Below are 20166 nucleotides of genomic sequence, written 5' to 3' on the forward strand. Positions count from 1 at the left end.
CTCTAGCTGGCTCAGATCTCTGTCTCTACAAGCTATCTCTGCATCCATCTTTCTGTTCCTGTGTCAGTTTATGTAATCATTTTCTTAATTTGTGACTGTCACCTGATTTGTACACCCTGATGTCCATCACAACCTCCCCACCCCATTTCATTTTTTTGTTACGTCACACTGTCAAACCCCACACATAGAGCATGTGAACTCTATGTGTGGGGTGTTACAGGTGAGCATGGTTCTTGCCCATGGCCATGTAACCAGGCACTCCAGTCATATAAAGGCAATGGCCCAACAGCTCACTCTGACTGGAGGGAGGTGAAGATTGAAACTAAATCACTCACAGAAACAGAGCTGCAGGGCCACCTGTCACAGTGTTAACAAGTGACTGGATTTCCACCCTGGATGGTTGAGTATAGCGCTGTACAGACAGACATGGGGTTTAGTCGAATACAAAAGTAAAAAAAATACTAACTAAATGAAATTTTGGAAGAACAGATTCAGTACTCTGTGCCTCTCGTTTGGATCAAAGACTTCTGATGTAAGCTATAAATAGCAACAGACACAATGAAGCTGCAGGACTATAGTCAGGAACTATACCAGGAATTAAAGTTCATGTTATGTTAACAACAGAGATGGAATTTTTTTGTTACATAAGAGAAACTTCCCCCTTTATCAAATTTCAGTCCATTCTGTATCCGTCACACTTGCAACTTTAACGTTATGGTTCAATCTCACCATGCTATAGACGGCTGCAGGGATGACATATTGTTGGCAGGCTAACCTGGAAGTCGTTGTCGCCCTGGTTCCCTTGATGAAAGCTCATGAGATTTGGATCATTGCGGAAAATAAGGTCTGTGGCAAACACAAGTTTATGAAACTTACACGTTCAGCAAAATAACTGTCACAAATGTATACCACACTTAGTGGTAATATTAGGCTGTAAACAAACGACACCACTCCATTTCTAACACTATACTATACACTCTTTACCATAAATTGATCGATCTTCCAGTTCTAAAGTTCGAGTTAGAATAGTCTCAACTGAATTCCACCTGTAAGGACCAACGAGTGAGTAGATGGGTTCAGTATAATGATGCTTAATGTCCCCAATATACCATCTTTAGATGGGGGTACAGGGAAGGAAGCTCAAATGCTGGGATAACATGAAGCTGCTGTGTTTCTTGTTGCAAGTCATGTCGAGGAAGTGGTTGAATGCTAATGTTAGCTGTATCTGGTTCATCACATACCTTGATACATGGCCCGATGTCCCTCTGAATGTTCATAATTGTCTCTCCAAATCTTGCTGATCAGATTCTCTATGTTCATGAAACAGCTGCTTACACCTGTCAGCATTTGAGCTTCCAACTCCGAGATGTGATGTCAGAAGAAAATGACCAACCAAGAATATAGTCTATGACCTCTGTAGTGAAAAACCTACTTGGGGTATTGATTTACGTATTTTATGGCGTAAATAAACTAAAATGTTTCTTAGGCTAGTGTTAAAGGAGTACTATGTGGTTGAAGAACATTTTAATATTCACAATATTAGTGAAGTCATAATACACATTTTATTTTCCATAACTGAATAAACAAGTCGCTCTCCTGGGTCTCAGGTCCCCAGAGCATTGTTCGAAGCTATACAAAGGGGGAAGGGCCCGCCACATATAAACAAAGTGAAGCAGTCAGCAGTAAATAAACAACATGAAATTGTGTTGTCCTTTAAGCTCAGTTTGTTTATTCAGTCATGACAACAAAGAGAGTTTGTTTAACCCTAAAGTAATGAGTCATTTGATCTTAAAAAAAAAATTTAAAATTTCTTCTTAAAACTACATATTGCTCCTTTAACCACGGACCTCTTTGCAGGGATTTAACCATAAACTCATTCAAATTTAAGGTCAGAAGGCAGCTGCTTTTAGTGAAATTGCTTTAAGAATGACACTGCACACTAACGGCAGTAGGACAGAACATGTAGTGGCTAAGGAGACAGATATTTCTCTCAGGAGTTGGTGGAGACCCAAAACAGAGCTAAAAGAGACTGAATGTTGGCCTTAAATAAGTAATAATAATTTAAAAAACCCACTAGCAATGGGAGAATGGATCAGGACAATGGATGGCATGTGAACTTATTGAGTTTCTGAAGTGTTTTCTGGGTTGTTGGAAAAAAAAATCCTGCAATTAATTAAGAGCCTAGTCTTATGCAATGTCATTTCCTCCTGGTGCACACTGGCACAAGTTGTTTCAAAGCAGAAAAGATGAATCAAGTTTTTTTTTTCTCCCCAACTTCACTTTGAAGACACCAAGATGATAAACACGTTTATACTCCTGCGAAAAGGGTTTAGATGTATCCCAAAAATGTGATATCATTTATAAATTAAACAATGCATTTATACAATAGACTACGTTTCGCAGCAGTGGCAGATTTATGTCTCCTGTCATGGAGCTTCCTGGAATGACTCTTACAGGAAAAAAACTCCCAGAGAACAAACAATCTGAAGATCTCCCTCCTAATCAGCGTCAGGACATTTGTGCAGGTGTGCAGGCACGTTGATCAGTCAGATGCTTGGAGAGGCGGTCTCAGAGAAGCTGCTGGCGGAGTCGTTCGAATAAAAAGAGCGAGGAGGATGCCGTAAGCCAACAGTGAGCAGGTACGAGTGTGTCCAAGGTAAGAGGATCAGCTGCTCCACTTCCCTCAAACAGACTTTCTTTTAGCGGAATCTGCGGGCTCTCTTCTCTTTCCACCCTCACAGTAAGTAGTGGCATTTTCCCATTTACCATTAGTTTTAACTTTTACCTTAGTGTTGACTCATTTATTTGTTTTCTTGTTATTTGTCAACTATTATATTTAAAAATCTGTGCGTAAAAATCGGGAACATTTTTGGCTCGTTGCGCCAATTTTAAACTTTTTTTTTCTTTTTCTTTTTTTTTTTCTCTCTCTTTTCATGTCTAGGAGTGCCCTTTTCCTTTGAGGATTGCAAGTGTTGTTTTTTTTGTTTGTTTTTGTTTTTTCAGTGAGCTTTTTATTAATTTTGCCTCTGTTATCGTTTTTAGATGAAGTGGCTTGTTGCTGCACTTGCTGCTGTGTGCGTCCTCGCACCCAGCGCCCACTGCGCTGATGTCAATATCGGTGGGTATTTAAACCTTTTTTTCCCTCATCCCTTTTTTTTTTTTTTTTTTTTATTTTTAATTTTTTTAAATGCCTCTTTGGATAAATACTGCCCATCGTCTGAGTAAGTGAGTCAATACATTCTCTTTTTCTCCCCCAGCCTGGTGTTACCATGATCCAACCTGCAGTGAGTACTCCCCCCTTTGCTGTCTAAACGACATATTAAGCCCCTGACCCTCTTCAGCCTCCATAAACGTTTGCTTCTCTTTACAGATGACACCCAATGGCCCACCATTGCCGCCCCATTTTGCAATGGCACCCGACAGTCGCCAATTAACATTGACACATCAGCTGCCACCGGCAGCTCCGTCTTGGGGCCCTTCACCTTTCACAACTTCAACAGCACCACCGCAATGACGAAGATTGAAAACACTGGAAAGACTAGTGAGTGATGAGTGACACCAGCCTTCTAATGAGCTTTTAAAAGCATGTGCCCCGAGGTCGTATATTTTATTATTTATCTTTTCTTTTGCAGAAGTGATCAAAATGTATTGTCATCTTTTTATCTAAAGTAAAGCCACATCTGGCCAGTAAATCCAGTTTCACCTGCTCACTTTTTACATTAATTCTCCTTCCTGTTAATTTTTCCTCCCTCCTCTTCCAGTCAAAGTCGCCCTGAGCGGTGTGAGCGTTTCAGGAGGAAATCTGTCTGAGACATACCAAAGCCTGCAGTTCCACTTGCACTGGGGTAACGGCTCCTCTGTCCCCGGCTCTGAGCACACTGTGGACGGCAAGCGCTATCCCATGGAGGTACTGCACAGACTTCTCTTTCACATTGAGCTCCAACTTCATCAGTATATTCGTATTAAGATATTTTTCTTTACTTCGGCCCATAGTTGCACATTGTGAACATCAGGGAGTCCTTTAATGGTGACACAAGTCTGGGTATCGCAAACTCTACTGGACTCGCTGCTCTTGGTTTCTTCATTGAGGTGAGGGGAAAGTTTTTATTTGGATTTAAACATCAGACCTAAGTGCAGTTTTTCAAAGTCAACTCTCTCGTCTGATATGTAGTAAAATCATTAAACCTGATTTTAAAAAATGTCTGAAAAAATGTACTTTTCCAGGCGGACAATGCCACTTCTTCTGCAAGCTGGCAGAGTTTGACCTCCTACCTGGACAACATCACACTCTCAGGTAAAGCGACCTTATACCTTCTTGGTTTCTGAAAGGAAGTGTGTCAGCTGCAGCCCCCTCAGAGCTCCTATTTCTGCCCTCAGGCCAGTCTGTTTCAATCACACCTGGATTTTCTCTGGATGATCTCCTGACGGGGGTGAATCGCGAGAGATACTGGCGCTACCTGGGCTCCTTGACCACGCCCTCTTGCAATGAGGCTGTGGTTTGGACTGTATTCAAGGATGCCATCAAAGTTCCCTCAAACTTGGTGAGCTTTCTTCTTCTTCTTCATTACAAACACTGTCTAAAGTGCTTCATGCAGCTAACTGTGGCTCTGTGTCTTGTCTCCAGATCGACATGTTCAGCACAAAACTGCACATCTCCAACACCACGTCATCGCCGGTGATGGTCAATGTCTTCAGAAACATCCAGCCAAACCTACCAGTCACAACACAGGCTGCCAGCTCCACCTCTAAAACCTGCTACTCCCTGGGGCTGTTGGCCCTGAGCCTGGCTCTTGGGAGAAGTTAGAGCCAGAAAAACCGGAAGCTTCGCAGCAACCTACGGCCTTTGCCATCATTTTTATGTGTCCGACAATCTCCTCGTCCAAGCACATGAAGTATGCACTAAACCAATCATAAGTGCCCTCAAGAGCAGGAAGTCTTTTTTTTTTTTTTTTTTTTTCCAACATCTGAGCAAAACTGAGCCTTGTGGTCACAGCAACTTAATTGCTCACCAGTGTAGCTCACTTATTAATACTGTTATAGGTTAAAAATTAAATATATTGATAGCAATGATGGCAACCTTGCTCCTCTGTGGTTGTCCATCATGACATTTCCACTGTTATGATGAGCTGTAAAGAATTCATCTATAATTTGCTTGTAGCCTTTTCCATATGATGTTCATACTTTGTATAAATATAAGGATTTACTTGTAGTGTGAAGAATTAAAGCACAACTGTGCCTGTCTGAAGCTGCCAAAGGTGCGTTCAGGTGCTTGAGAAAGGGATGAACTTACATCAAGTTTACAGGGTAGATGAAGTAAGTTTGGAGATCCAACAATGTCGTGATCAATGTTTGACTGTATTTAGTTGATGTTAGCATGCATCTGTCTGGACTTTGAAGCCAGTCTTTACCAATAGCTGTCATAAAATATGATTTTTAATAAAATGTTCATATGCTTATACTCTTGAGCTGATGACATGTGGCCACATTAGCACACAAGTGAAGAGAAAACCCTGTGCTGCTTTTTCAGTTGGTGTGATGAAGGACTGATGTTTCAGATGAACACCATTATTTATCAGAATTCTGCTCTATGTGTGACATGTTTCCACTTGTGTTGCACTACTTGCACATGTAACAGAACTGTGACCTCACGATCTTGTTAAATGTTTCTAAATTAAAGTGATTTGGTGCAAATCTTGTTTCTTCAGTCATTTCACTCTTGAAAAAAAAAGAAACAATCTGTGATTCATTTTTTTATTTTAAACACTGAATTGCAGCATTTAATATAATCTCTATTGTTACTGAACCAGAGCCAGACCCTAGAGACATGGCTTTTGAGAGGTCATTTTTATACTAAATGAAACAATAGATGACATAAGCCTTTGATACTCAAAAGTCAGTGGATTTTATGACATAAGTCTCCCTTTAACTTAGCTTCCTTGTAACTGATACTTCTCATTGTGCTTTTAACCATACAAACTTGGTGCCACTTAAGTGACAGAATATATACTCAATGGAAAAATGTGAATGCACTTTGATCAAAGGATTTAATATTTAACTAGATGTTATTAATTCATATTCCAAGTTACAAAGAAAAGAGGAAGGGCTTTGGAGTGAATGTGCACAATCTTTCATGTAGAGTTTCCACTTTGTGTTTGAGCTGGTAAACATCAAGTTACCTGAGTGATGCCAGGGCCAAACTGTGAGACATCAGTGAGGAACAATCAGGAGGAGTCGACTCCAGCACAGAGTCAACATAAGTACGTCATGGCCTTGGGGGGTGGGTGTTCCTAATAAAGATACTGATCTGAGAGTGACTCGTAGAGGACTGTCACTAGAGAATGACGGGCATGTATGCCTTTGTCCAGTGTATCATTTCATGTGATTCCTGCATGAGATCCATGAGATAAAAAGCACAGCTATAGTCAGGAGGTGCTGAGATCAAGAGATACTTTTCTGAACTTTTATAGAAAGAAATTTGAGAGCTGAGCCAAGGACAAAGACACAACACAAACAGGGAGCTTATACAAAGAACGCTGACATTTTAATCAGGATAATTTATATAATACTTAAAATCGTTGATTTCCAACATACAAACCTGCAGCTACATCACAGCATATCTTAATAAAAACTCCATCTGGCCTAACTTGAGAAAAAACCCCCATTACATATTGATCAACAAGTCCTGAAATCCTACTGACTAAAGGTCCAATGTATGTGTAGGATTTAGTGGGACCTATAGACAAAAAACTGGAATATGATATCTAAAGCTGTGTTCAATTGTGCATAATTACTTAAAGCTCAAAATCATTCTGTTTTTATTTCTGTTTCACACGTCCTCAACGACTCTGTCAGGACACAGCCAAACAGGGTGGACAAGAGGTGAAACGCCTGTTGGAAACTGGAACAAGTCCAGTTGTCTGGATACAGCACCCAGATTTACTGCAACCTGGATGTTTTTGTGTCCTTTGAATGTGCGTTTGATATCTACAACATGAGCAGGTCCTCTTCTGCACCGCCATGTTTCTACAGAAGCCCATTTACTCAAGTGATTTTGAGGTACCTCTACTTTCCATCCTCGGTCGGTACATTAATCCACGATATGCCTGTGATGTAAGTTGATGATTTTACATTACTTTGAATGACCTAAATACCAAACATATGCAAATAAATAGAACATCAATATCAACAAAATCACTTTTACTTCATTTTGATACAAAAGTGTGAATTCTGTGAGAAAACACTTACAAAATGTATCTGTAATATAACAACCTCTTTTTTTCCTGTAACTTCAACGGTCATGCCTTTTTTTGTATCCCAATTATGTTATGTTACATGTATTCAGTTGCTCCCCAAGCGCGCAGACTGCAAGCAAAGTAGAACAAATTTAAAGTAAAGTAACTTTTACAGCAATTGAAAAAAAAACTAATGAAAATTGAACAGAACATTACTCACTTGAGCTACAGAATTACATCCAAGGAATTGTATGAATAATTTTACTGAGCTACATGAAATATCAGACGCTATAAGATTTATACTCAGGTACTGTCACGGGAACCAAAGTAATATTTTAACACTGTTACTCAAGTATGACTTTTGGGTACTTTTTACAACATTGATCTTATACCCCGGAACTTTAAGCATGAAATAATTTACTGGATTAGATCTTAAGATTTTAGCTCCACCTCAAGATCACATTTACAGAATGAATAAAAAAAGGAAAGATTTTTTTGCACAACAGCAAATCAGTGAAGAAGAACTAAAAATATGAAAAGCTTGAACGTGTGTGAGATGAAACAACTGTTTCTGTTTGATCATATTGCTCATTTTTTTGCTCCTTTTCCCCCCATATTTTTGCTGTAATACATGGGTACATGTCACTCAGTGGCTTTCTATGTTGTGGGTAATGTAGGTGCGGTGGGTTTCGAGTTTAAAAATTCAAACCAACAATTACCTGCTGTTTCCCACCTCCACTCCAGTCACCTGATCTCATCTAGCGGCACAACTGTTTCCTGTTCCCTCGTTATCTCCTCCCTGCATACATGAGCCATCTTTCCTTGTTCCTGGTTTTACTTGCTAGCTTGGTTTGGCCACGTGGACTGCTTACCTGCTGCTCAACTCTGCTTTGAACTCTTGCCAGATAAAAAAAAGTTTTGCTATTAATATCTCTGTCACTGATCTTGGCTTACGCACGTCTGAGTTCAGAAGCTGCACGACAATGATGCCATTTCCGTTTCTGAACTAAAAAAAAAAAACACACAAAAAAAACCACATGACAAAATATGTTTCTTGTTTGTCCCTCTTCTCAATACAGTCTGCAAGTTTGATCAACCAAAGCCCATTCCTGTTTGCACCGTAAACACAGGTATGTGTGCACACGCATAAAACTGTGGACTTTAAAAAAAAAAAAAAAAAAGAAATTGAAGAAATTGCACTTCGGTATGTTTGTGTTGCCTGTTTGCTGTCCAAACTTTGGTTACTAATGTAAGGTCTCATTATGAGGGAGCACTGGATTTCTGTATTGGATTTCCATACATTCCCCTGTACAGACTGTGTGTAACCTGATACACGCTCTAGAACCAGGAGGGGCTGAAATCCTACACCAGGATGGAGAGAGGGAGCACAAGACTTACTTTTTTCACGGTTCAGCAGTTTGTTGTAAGGTAAGTATTTACATGGACATAATCCTTATGTTGAATTATAAGGTGGGTGTTTGGCTTGTAATGACACTGGCATGTAACTTGAAACCAGCGAATGGGCTGTAATCTAATGTGAGTGTATGACGATGTAAAGAGCCTTCATTACTCTCGAGTGGAAAAAAAAAACGGAAGTAGTACAGAAACATGCTGCAGCCACACATTTCAAACCGCAGGTGTCTATTTTCTAATAAACTCAGTGATTGCCAATAAGACAGAGATCAGGAGGAGCCAGCTGCTTCTTTTGAATGAAGATGAGCCATTTAGCTCACAGCTGCACGCCTTTGGGTTTCGTGGCCCGACAGGAGTGTAGGGTGGTGTGGCAGGCGGAGCTGGACATCTGAGCCAGTCTACGGCGATGGATTTAGGAGTGACGACTTCTTGGTTCAGTCCTCCGTTCTTTAGCACCCAGTAAAGGTTGTCCTTGAAGAAGTAGGCATCTCCTAAAGAGGAGCAGCAGTCAGTAATTTTGTCATTTTTTAACAGGGGGGGGATGGCTCAGTGGGTCAGGTTATACATGCTTTAATGCTCACAAAACACACCAGCTTTCTCATATTGCAGTTCTGTATTCCCCCTTTGTCCGAATCGCTCTGTCTCAGCTCCTGTCTCTTTAAACCTACTCCCCTTTTATCTGCCAAACTAGCTTCAAGGCTTAAATTGTGCAAATGTGTGACATGGTGATGTAGTACAATGTCATAAAGTCGCAGAATTAACGGCAGGACTACTGATGAGGCGTTTCAGGAGCAGTGTTTTCTGTGGGACAGAGGAGCTTCTGTTGGACTTTTACCTTTTAGACTTTCAAGACATTTTTAATTCACAAAAGCCTGAATCAAACATTGACAGGAAGGAAAGTTTAAAAGCATAATGGGCCTCCAATAAAGACGAACAGTGTGTAAACTGTTAGGATTGAACTACATATCACCTCTTTGCCACCGCTTTGGTTCTTCTTGCACACCTTTAATCTCACAGGCCTGATGAAATTAATATTTCTGGCCGAGTGAAAAATGCACGATTACACAATCCTTCTGCTACTTCAGCACCATGGACAGCATCATGGAGTTAGTACTACTAATATATTAGAGCCATCAGCAGGGTCACAGACTAAGGGACAGAGAAGGGGGATGTCAGGTTTACAAGGGGATGCATTTTGGTAATTTTGCTAACAAGAGAATCATTCCCCTTAAATTGCCTACAGGTTGCTAATTATAGCATAATAAAATAATAATAATGAGATCAAGGGGGATATGTTTTGGTCATTTTGCTAATAAGAGCGACGCAAGATGAAGTTGATCCAACAGTCACCAGAGATTTATTTAATGTGGTCACCTGGTATTTTGTTTCTTTTTTATGTTTGGCTGTGTGGAATGCTGTTAGTCAAATCTGACAAAATGATTGATGACTGACAGATTATCTTGACTACGATCAGCTCTCTTTCAGTGCTTTGACACACCCCACACCTTCCGAGGAACCTGCGTGCGAAACTGTTGAAACATATTTACACAATGCTACCTTCTCCCCAGCTGATGATGTCATCCATGTGGTTTGGCACTCCTGCCCAGAGACTGTTGTCCCGTGGGTAGCCCGGCTCTGGCTGCATGTTTGTCTGTTCCCCCTTGCGGCTTTCGTCAAACCTCCAAAACTCCCCACCGCTGAATAGGTAGGTCTTGCCGTTGTGGGCCCAGATGAAGGCTGCCTCCACCCTGTCCACCATCACCCCGCTCCTTCTCCTCATGTTCCATTCAGAGATGGGCCGAGGGTAACCAGCCATGGCCACTGTGTCCTTGAAGACCCAGTATTGAGATCCTGGACAGATGGAGGAAAGTTTGCGTATTTTAAAATGTGTTGTCTGTCATTGTTCTAGGAGGTCTGTATTTCATGTTACAGGAGGCAACATTTTTTTGCTCATCATGATTTATTACAAAGCTGTTAGGTAATCGGAGGTAACCAGCCTTGGCTGAAGTTCTTTGGTCTTTGTGTTATTCATGTTTTGCTGAACGACCTATCCTAATAAAGTCAAACATGTTAAACCAGTATAACCTACAAAGGCCCAGTGGAGTCCATTTTGTCTGTGCTTGTTTCCTCTAAGGCTGAGAAGTTGTACTAAGCATTAGTCACTGTTTGTGTGTCCATTTAAGTGGAAGGGAACAAAAAAGAGTAGTAATTAGTAATTAACGAGTCATTTCCAGTTTATAGCTACTCAGGAGCCGACTTGTGAAGGAAGTGGTCAGTACATCTTTTCATAGATCTTCATGAGCTAATCCCGAAGATATTACTCATTAGGCTAAACTTTCGACATTACTCATCCTCGTTAAAAAACATTTTGTCAAAAGTAGCATCATCATTAACATGTTCGTGAGAACATGCAACCACATTCAAATGCCCTTTGCACACCCTCTGTGCTTACTCACTTTTGCCTTAGATACGCCACAGACACACCTAACCACAGGATTTTTTTTTCTTTTGTCTCTTACCAATAAAGAAGATGATACGGCTGTCACTCTTCCTCTCATACACGGCGTCGATCTTGTTCGTTCCTGGCGGAAGTCCAATCCAGAAGTTTTTGATCTGAGCCGGATTGAGGGACACCAAAGACCCATCTCGCTTGGTTCTCCAGAAGTGTTCACCTTTCCAGGAAAAAAGAGTGGAAAATGACCTACATGTGTATATATTCAGGCATACTATAGAGGGAGAAGGCGATCACCAAGTCTGTGTATAACACTAGAATACCAGGTCATTTTGAATATTTTTTTTCATGTGAACAATTTAACATGATTTTGGAGATTTGACATTTTTACCCTTACCTTTAAAAAAGAAGACCTCCCCCCTGATATTTGCCACTGCATCAAAGCCTCCCTGACAACGCTCGGGGAACAAGGGCTCAGACCTGGGACAGAAAAATTTAATCAAGACTCCTGATTAGATGTAATTTGACTAAACATTCACTAGAGGGTGCAACAAGCCCAAAACCCTGTCAGGATGAGGCTCGATCAGAAGGCTTTTATCTGCATCCTCTTGTCTTAAATTACACATCATCAGTCATTTGCCTTAGATTAAACTGAGTGCATGGATAGGATATTCATAGTAAATGCAAATGATATGTGCATGTTATGCAGGTGGATATACAGCAGCTCTTTATCTTTCCTCTGGCTCTACTCACGGCTGGGTTGCTCTTGGAGGAGGTGGACTGGGCAGGCGTGGGAGATCCGGATCAACCCCACCTGATGGCCTCTCGTCCTTCACACCTATGACAGAATGGTGACAGCAGACAACATTGAAGAGGCGGTGAAAGCTGATGAAAAACTGTGCAAGCAGCTGAGATTCTTCTCACCGGCTGAAAGAGGTTGACAAACAGGATGCAAACGCTATCTTTGGAAACAAAAGGAAACTGAAATGCAATGCGTGAGTGCACCTTTACACCTACATTTTGAAGTCCTTTATGGATGATTGGGGTTTTATTGTCATTTTATATTATTTGTGGAGAGTTTTATTAAGCTATAGTTCAAAATACTTTAAATTTGAAATTAAAATTGAACAAGCTGTCATCATGTAAACTATAGGTAAACATCGTTAACATTTTCTGCTGGTTCAAGGCCGATTCTCCTTCTTCAGGGGGATATCACAAGACCATAGCCTACCATAAACCACCAATGCTCACGTTTATATGGACCAGTTTACACCTCAATAAATCAAGTGAGAGGACAATGCTGGACGAGTTAGACGCCTAAAAGGAACCCTCTGAGACTTTCAGCCATATTAGTGGTGCAGGATATCAATATTGGTCAATCTGATGGCTTGTCAGTTCACCCCTTTGGTCAACACAAAACAGTTCAACACCACTGGACGGATTGCTATTTTGGCGTGGACATTCGTGGTTCTGACAATTGTTTCCCTATTTTGCCGTCATTGGGTTAGAATTTTTATCCATCTAATACTTTGTTTTGTGACCAAACTGTGCTAATCCAAAGATATCAGCCCCATTAGCCTCAGCTGCAGTTTGTGTTAAGTGCTAATTATTTCATGTTAGCATGCTAGGAGGCTGAACTAAGATGGTGAACATGGGAAACATTTCCTGCCTAACACAAGTACGGCATGTTGGCTTTGCCACTGTGACCATGTTAGCATGCTGATGTTGGCCTTAGGCTCAAAGGGTAAGGGTTAGGAGTTACACATGACTCTGTTTTACATTTTATGAACTTTGACAGATGTATATGTACAATAGAGTGTTGTCAGTCCATCTGGTTACTCACCATACAGCTGTTGGATGGCCAGCCTGTCATCCAGTTCCAGTTTGAAGTTCTGAATGTCTCCCACAGCTCCCTGGTAGTAGGGCCTCATGATGGACGGATCTGTGGATGAATGGCCCAAGCCCAGTGCGTGGCCAAACTCATGCACCGCAACTGTGAACAAGTCTGTGCTGCTGCTGTCACCTGAGGAGGCATGAAGCTGTTACTGGATCACATAAACAACCATGTATTTACAGTTCAATGTCACTGAATAAGCAGACAGTCAAAGAACTCTGTTTCCTTTATTCATTACTGCAGATCACTATGTCATTATAGTTTTTGCATCAGACACATCCATCATGTATCCAGACATCATCACTTCAATCAGTAAATACCTCCATAGCTCCAGATCTCATCATCATCAAAGTGTGTGTCACCCGCCACTTCATCCCTGCCGGGGAAAAAGGCGTGGGCCAGGGTGCCACCCTGCCCGTCAAAAGGGTACCCGTCTTCGTGAAGAAAGCGGTTAAAAGACACTCTGATGTCCCCTCTGGCCGCCGCCCCCCTGCTGTCAGTCGACAGCCGATGGAAGTTCACGGGGGCTGCATCGCTCCAAGCTTTGAAGGCGCGAGTCAGGATGTTGTCCACCAAATTGGGTGCCATTCCGGGGGAGAGGGTGGTCGATGGGTAGCTGTGGACACTGTGGACAGGAATAGATTTTAGATTTCAAGATTTGTACATCACAGTTCCCAGAACACGACTGTTGCAGTCACCTACACTCACAGTTTGGGAAATAAGTGTGGGTTGGCCTAAAATAGCCACAGTATGTGACTTCCTGTAAGCTATGGTTTCACATATGTACCTTGACCACATTAGTAAGTTAAAATAACTCACTGCTGACAGTGGGCGCAAAAAAGCAGTCTATACGATCTTTTTTGCTCCTTACACTACTTTGTCAGACTTTCTCTTGCACTGACTGATCTAACAGTCAAAATCAATGCTCGTTTTTGTGATGAGGACAGTTGGAATATTTCGTTTTTCAAGAATTTTCCAATTGTTTCCTCCTTGACCTGAAGTTAAAATTGGCTGTGTGTAACTACATGTAGCATTTTATATGTATTAATTACTTTTTAAATAGCCATTTGTGAGCAGATAGTAACATGATGTGAAAAATGAGACCTTCCCAATTTCACTGGTTGCCAATACAAGCCTATGTGTGATTGATGTTGTTTAGTGCTGCTCGACTGTGGATTTGTTTGTGAAGGACTTAAATATTGGGACTTTATGCATGTTGTCGCGTGCCTCGTCTCGGTGACTCTCTACGACTCTCTCTAACATAGAGCAACAGTAGCTAATGTTAGTTTAGAAATGGAAAATAGTAAAAATAGTAAAAATATAGAAAAACAACAGTCTTACTTTGATTTACTCTTCTATATGAGATTAATTTTCTTAAGGTATTTTCTGTCCATTGTACATCATGATCAACTTTGCCCAATAATTTGTATGCAATTGTTACGTGTGGCCAGGTTAGTGCCCTGTGTGTGTGTGTGTCCCCTGTCTCCGCCCTGCTCTGCCTTCCTGAGCTCAGGTGTGGGCAATCACCTGAGCAGGTAAAAGGAGGCAGTATCAGGGCGTCTTTTTCTCTCTCTCTCTCTCTTTCTCTCTCTCTCTGATTACAGGTGTGTTGCAGGAGGAGGGAGGCTGCGCTGGCTCCACAGTCTTTTGCTGTTTTGTTTCTACTTTGTGGTTGATTTGGGTTTAGTTCCCTGGCCTGTTAGAGTGCCAGGGCTTTGTTGTTTTAATTTGGGTTTGAGTTCCTGGTAGTCCTGTTTTTCGTATCTTTTGTTTTCTTTCTTTAAGTAGGTTTAGTATTGATTAGGCAGCTTTAGTTGGGAGGATTCCCCAGATGCGACGGTCATGGCTGGTCTGGGGTCTCCTCTCTCTTTTTTTCAGTTTGGCCAGGAACTCTTGCCCTTTTTCTTTTGTTAAATAAAGAACATTTAATCTTGACTGTGTTGAGTCGGCGTCCTTTATATGTTACTGGCCTCTTTTTGTTCGAGTCTTTGGTTGTGTTCAGTTTGGGGCCGTAACAGCAATCATTAATTTACCTTTCTAATTCCTCCACAGATTTTGCAAGGTACAAATTTCCCGATAAACAAAGACATTACAGTGGTGGAAGCAATAAATCCAAACAATTTGTTTAAGCATGTGTAAATATTTGTTAAGATGCTGGATTCAAAGACAGATTTCCAGTTAAAATGCACGCAGACAGAAAAAAATATCTTTGTGAAAAAAAAGCTTTTGTGATTGAGGAACAAATGACGCAGTTCCCCAAAAAAACAAACATGACATATATGGCTATGATTCATACAGGCAAGAGATAAAGCCACAATGTAACATGACAGGAAACATACTGTACCTCCATGTGAGGTCTGTCTTATGCCACTTAAGGCCTGACAGGGCATATCTTTTCCTCCTCCTCCTCCTCCTCAGCATGTCCTCACTCCCAACAATATCCGGCAGAGAGCATCGCGGTGTGGACATGAGTTTTAGGGTTTCCTGGTCTGAAAGAGAAGAACATCACATAGTGTGCAATCAACAAAAGATTACAGGAAGAGACCTCATGTGACTCCCGGGCTTGTGAAATCTAAGATATAGTTTCTGGTTGTTACCGAGCACGCCGGTCTCCTGGACGCCACCGAATCTCTGCATGACACGGATGGCTTTCTCAAGTCCATCTTTGGTCTGCAGTTTACTCGTGCGTGGGTCAGCAGGAGGAAGGTAGCCATACCTGCTCAACCAATCCTGCACAGAAGACAAGGAAACCGCAGTGAACAACAAAGCGCTCCAAACATATGTGAATCAACAACATCAAGCCAGTCATCTGGATACAATGCTGGTAGCTAACGGTTCTGCCAACCACTGATACAGTCACACTTGTATGTGTCACATGCGACTTAACATAGTGACATTGCAACAAAACGTGTTCACATGACATGTCTGTAACCTTTTTTGGAAATGATGTTTCAAATTGGGGCAAATCAAGGAAAAGGGGTACTGGATATTTTTTAAGGAGAACTTGATACATGTCTAGCTGTGTTTGTGGTGAGAAAACAGGGTCATTTCAATGAAACCTCCGCCAGTGTTTGTTGGGACAAAACTGGGTGTTTTCCACAAGACCTTCAGTCGTGTTCATGGCAACCAAAACAGGTATAAATCTGCTATTTGTAAGAAAAGTCCATTTTTGAGTCTTATCCCAATCTACTCATATAATGACACTCTGGGTTTCCCAAATTGTCAAAAACTGACACTTTGGGTTGTAAGACGGGTCAGCCGCCATCCCAAAGAGTCAGTTTTTGACGAGTTTGGAATAAGACTCACAACTCAAGCTTTAACCCAAAACTCAGTTGTTTCCTAATGTAAGATAAAATTTAACCTAAAAAAATGCAAAGCAAAGAACTTTTAACACATCCATGGCTTGCATAGACAAACATCACTTACGTTTATTCTGCTGGCACTGTTGAGGCTATCACTGAAATCCAACTCTTACATGAGACGACTCAAAGATTCTGGGCAAGCGCTGACATCATGGAGGCCATTCGATCCATGGCTCCACTACTACCATAAATCAGATCCAGCATGTTCCTCACAATGCAGTGTGTCAGCCTTTTTTCCCCTCATTAATATTATATGACCCTGTCCTTGTTGAGCGTGTTGCTTGATGGGATAAAGGCAGTGTTGGTTTGGCAATTTGCATGCCAGGGGCTCTAATCAGAACAACTGAATGGAGAATGAGCTGAAAGTGAAATAAGGTAATAAACTTGGCTTGGTATGGCTCCTGTTGACGTGTATCTCTGTCAGAGAGAAGCCAAAGCTGTTCCTTAAACAAGATTTTGAAACTCTCGCTTCCTCCATCTTTCTGTTGTGGTCGCAGAGGAAAAGGTGTTGTCTCAGACGTTAGCAGCTAACAGTCTTTCTGTCGGTTTTAAACACACACCTCAATCCTTGAGAAAAAAAAAGTTTTGCAAGGTTTCATCAAATTGATAACATTTGGAGGAAGGCTGGCTGTATTATGTCATGACCCCATGTTTCACCACACTCTGACAGACATCAGCAGTATCGTACACAATGTCGACATTTAAGGTAGAAGAAGTGAGATAATTTCCCCAGACACATCCTTTATTGTGAAGTTGTGCGAAATTGAGCAACAATTTATTCTTTTTTGAGGAAGTGTGCGTGAGTCAACTGTAAATGAAAAGCTTCCCACGCGTTTCATGATTTGAAATATTTGTTCATGACTGAAAATTGAACTTCCTTAAATGCCTCAATGGAGGGTCGACATTTTCCCTCATTAAACTCGTTTTCTCAATAAATAAGTTAATAAATAAATTTTAAAAAAATGTCTGAATGCTCAAAACAAATATGGATTTGACGCCCTTTTCTTTATAATTTTATTGGCCTCATCTGATCACTGCCTCATGTGCATCAGACTCTTTTCGCTACGTCTTGTAGCCCAATAAGATTTCCTGCTCATATAAATTAGCGAAATAGTCTGTGAGTGCCTGATGCAAAGAGAGGCCCACCAGTGGTCCCATTTGGGCACAACAAATGCATGCACGCAAGAATGCAGGGTCATTTTTCCTTAAAAATATATCACTCTCACCGGATGTGTAAATATGAGTTCCTAAACTGACTTGGCCGGGATTGAAAACGCCTAAAGTCAAATATATAATCAACAAAGTGACCTTTCACTTGCCCATCCAAACTGAGACTGAGCAAAACGAGCCTGTGATTTTCTGCTCAAGAAAGTGCCTTTCTTTTTAAAGGAAAATCAGTGATTGAAAGACAACACTCGGTCTCACATTACATGATTTATCAATAACGAAAGCATGGTGGCGACACACACACATTCACACTTCTCAGAGTTGAATTAAGAGGACGTGATTCCTCTCTTCAGCACTCACCACTGCTCTGCTGTACTGGTCAGACTGTCCAGATGTGCTTCCCGATAAGGTCAAAAGCATCAACACCGGGAGACCCAACTCCATCCCAGACGGTCACTGCAACAGAAGCGCCCCGTTATCATCACAGCACTTCACATCTGGAGCAAACATGGGACATTTTCTCGCTGCTGACCGCAGCAGCATCTCAAACTAAGCTCACCGTTGTATCTCCTCTGGTAGCTTCAATTCTTTTGGGACTAGGCGGTGCTGATCGATTAGTCAACAGCCTGCCTCTCTCCTCAGTATCAGTGAAGACAGCCGCTCATTGACTTCCTTCTTATTCTCCCGTGATGCGCGCGACACACAGCTGTGAGAGCGTGCACGGCTGATCCCTTTCCTGAATTGAAGTAAATTAAACATTAAACCAACCTCCTGACATGCTTTCATAAAAAAAAAGGTTTGTTTTAACAGCTGAAACTAAACATATAAACATTTCAATAGCGGTTTAATGACATGCATAAATAAATGAGTAAATACAAGTTTTTAACAAAATGCTTTTTTTTTTTTAGCATTTTGTTAAAAACTTGTATTTACTCATTTAAACGTATGCAATATTTTATTTATTTATTCAATATCTGATTTGTTCAGCTACAAGTTTAACATATATTTATCATGTTTAAAAGTTTGACCACAAAACATCTGTTATTATAAATGGTACGTTATTAATAAAAGCTTATTACAATGATCAGCTCATTTCCAGAGGGTTAGGGGTCTAACTATGCATTATATGGATCTCCTTGAATTAAAGGGATAAAAAAACAAAGCAGGTGCCATGTTGGATGGACTCCAGCATGGCCGAGTTTACATGTTTAGAGTCCCAAGGGCAAACGTTTGCTCTAGGGCCCCCCAGCCCCCCCCAGGTTACCATTAATGCACTCACATCACTCCGTAGATAACACAGTTACCATATTTGTGGCCCTATAAGAGCACTTAAAGCAAAGTGGGTTACACCTGAGATAACGTTTATATGAAACACACCCCTCCCCCCACCCCCCACAGCCGAGCAGTAAAACATATCCAGCATGTTTTTGTCAACTCTAGAGTCAGTATTGGACGTGAGAGGCTCCACAGTCAAGTCAGCACTCAAATGTTATATGCAATTTCTGGTTGAGACTTCTTGACATTTCAAATGGTCTCAGTTTGGTTATGTTATCCAAAAACCATTTGGTTACTATTCCACCGTAGTTACGATTTTCAACAAGAATTATTGTACCGGTATTATTCAAGACAAATTACTAAAAAAATAATTTCAGGGAAATTGGCGGTGCTGCAATAAGCCGGAGTGCACCGGCATCTAACATCCCATAATGATTTGTGGGTCAGTCTTTCTGCAAACCGTCACTGGTGTTATATTTCCCTCTGTCTCTCCTTCCCCCTCTTCCTCCTCTCCTCCAGTCTTTAATTTCTGTCCATCCTCCAGGGAGCTAAGTGAGTCATGCCATTAGCACAAATGCTGCCCTGCTAATGGGTGGTCAGTTTCCTTCATGTCCACTTCATGGTCGCTTCGGTCGGTTATGATGCTGCATGTCCATTAATGCTGTAGTTCCTCTGAAGGCATATGAATACGTAATTTATTTGTCATGTGCATAAAATTCATACATGACGTCCTTATTGGCAGTGAAATCTTTGTTCTGATACAAACATTGCTTTAAGTGATGGATAATTTCTCTACTCCAGACTGACCCTGATATGCAGCTGGAGACTTAATGAAGTCTGGAGTGGATCCTGATGTTTGCTGCTTGTCAGAGTTACTGTTTTCTGGTTCAAACAATATCCAAAGCTGAAGTCTGAAAGAGCATGATTGCGGGCCTACATTATCTGAAACAAATAAAATATTTTAAACCTGCATCAACTGCTTTTTGGCCACTTTGGGGCAGCAGAAACGTGCTATAAACAAATCATTGACATATTTTAACCTTTTGAATAAGGAGACAAACAAAGGCGTTTGTGGATGCTGAGGAAGAAGTTCATCATGGGTGGATCATGGGTGGTGTTGTCTTCACTGTTAAACAGCCACCATTGCAGATGAATCCTAGGGTCAGGGGGATCCAGATTACCCCTTCCTGGAAACAACACAGAGCTGTCCCCCTGAACAGACATGTGATTTTAAATTATATACCAAAATGCAGTGAAATACTTAAGCTAAATATGGACTAAAAACATTATCATTTCTTTTATGTGTAACTGCTTGGGCCCCTCCTTCACGTGGCTCACAGTGGTGTGGTCCACTTTACCAACCTGCCCTCA

At 41.2% G+C, this 20166-nt stretch overlaps 2 protein-coding genes and 1 long non-coding RNA gene across 4 annotated transcripts; 2 read left to right on the plus strand and 1 right to left on the minus strand.

The window, feature by feature from the left end:
• The first annotated feature begins 2514 nt into the window (after positions 1–2514).
• On the plus strand, positions 2515–5691 carry LOC119010445 (carbonic anhydrase 4-like). Of its 2 annotated transcripts, none has more exons than XM_037082597.1 (9): positions 2515–2656; positions 3043–3118; positions 3258–3284; positions 3371–3541; positions 3762–3907; positions 3994–4089; positions 4225–4294; positions 4378–4541; positions 4625–5691. In XM_037082597.1, exons 2-9 carry the CDS (start codon positions 3043–3045, stop codon positions 4802–4804), a joined length of 930 nt encoding a protein of 309 aa, XP_036938492.1. In that variant the 5' UTR covers positions 2515–2656; the 3' UTR covers positions 4805–5691. The 2 variants fall into 2 exon arrangements, with proteins under 2 accessions (XP_036938492.1, XP_036938491.1); XM_037082596.1 differs by having other exon boundaries at positions 2582–2740.
• A 1491-nt stretch (positions 5692–7182) lies between these two features.
• mmp25b (matrix metallopeptidase 25b) lies at positions 7183–18199 on the minus strand. Its single transcript, XM_037082243.1, has 11 exons — positions 18080–18199; positions 17881–17976; positions 15589–15721; positions 15336–15480; positions 13312–13616; positions 12941–13120; positions 11851–11935; positions 11495–11577; positions 11165–11317; positions 10203–10496; positions 7183–9136 (listed from the first exon to the last, which is right to left on the minus strand). The coding sequence occupies exons 2-11, from the start codon at positions 17962–17964 to the stop codon at positions 8874–8876; spliced, it is 1725 nt and encodes a 574-aa protein (XP_036938138.1). The 5' UTR covers positions 17965–17976; positions 18080–18199; the 3' UTR covers positions 7183–8873.
• LOC119010261 lies at positions 8547–10729 on the plus strand. The gene is made up of 3 exons (XR_005071942.1): positions 8547–8660; positions 10214–10350; positions 10437–10729. It is a non-coding gene; the product is annotated as an uncharacterized LOC119010261 (long non-coding RNA).
• Positions 18200–20166: the final 1967 nt, after the last annotated feature.

The sequence above is a fragment of the Acanthopagrus latus genome, chromosome 20 (assembly GCF_904848185.1).
Source record: "Acanthopagrus latus isolate v.2019 chromosome 20, fAcaLat1.1, whole genome shotgun sequence".
Taxonomy (NCBI): Eukaryota; Metazoa; Chordata; class Actinopteri; order Spariformes; family Sparidae; genus Acanthopagrus; species Acanthopagrus latus.

Excerpts from the sequence above, each read along its gene's own strand:
- LOC119010445 (XM_037082597.1), top strand. The coding sequence starts at position 3,043 with ATGAAGTGGCTTGTTGCTGCACTTGCTGCTGTGTGCGTCCTCGCACCC. Across the intron at positions 3,285-3,370 it reads TTACCATGATCCAACCTGCA|ATGACACCCAATGGCCCACC; the intron begins GTGAGTACTCCC and ends TTCTCTTTACAG. Across the intron at positions 3,908-3,993 it reads GCAAGCGCTATCCCATGGAG|TTGCACATTGTGAACATCAG; the intron begins GTACTGCACAGA and ends TTCGGCCCATAG.
- mmp25b (XM_037082243.1), bottom strand. The coding sequence starts at position 17,964 with ATGGAGTTGGGTCTCCCGGTGTTGATGCTTTTGACCTTATCGGGAAGC. Across the intron at positions 15,481-15,588 it reads CCAGGAGACCGGCGTGCTCG|ACCAGGAAACCCTAAAACTC; the intron begins GTAACAACCAGA and ends CTTCTCTTTCAG. Across the intron at positions 13,617-15,335 it reads AAGACAGACCTCACATGGAG|TGTCCACAGCTACCCATCGA; the intron begins GTACAGTATGTT and ends TCCTGTCCACAG.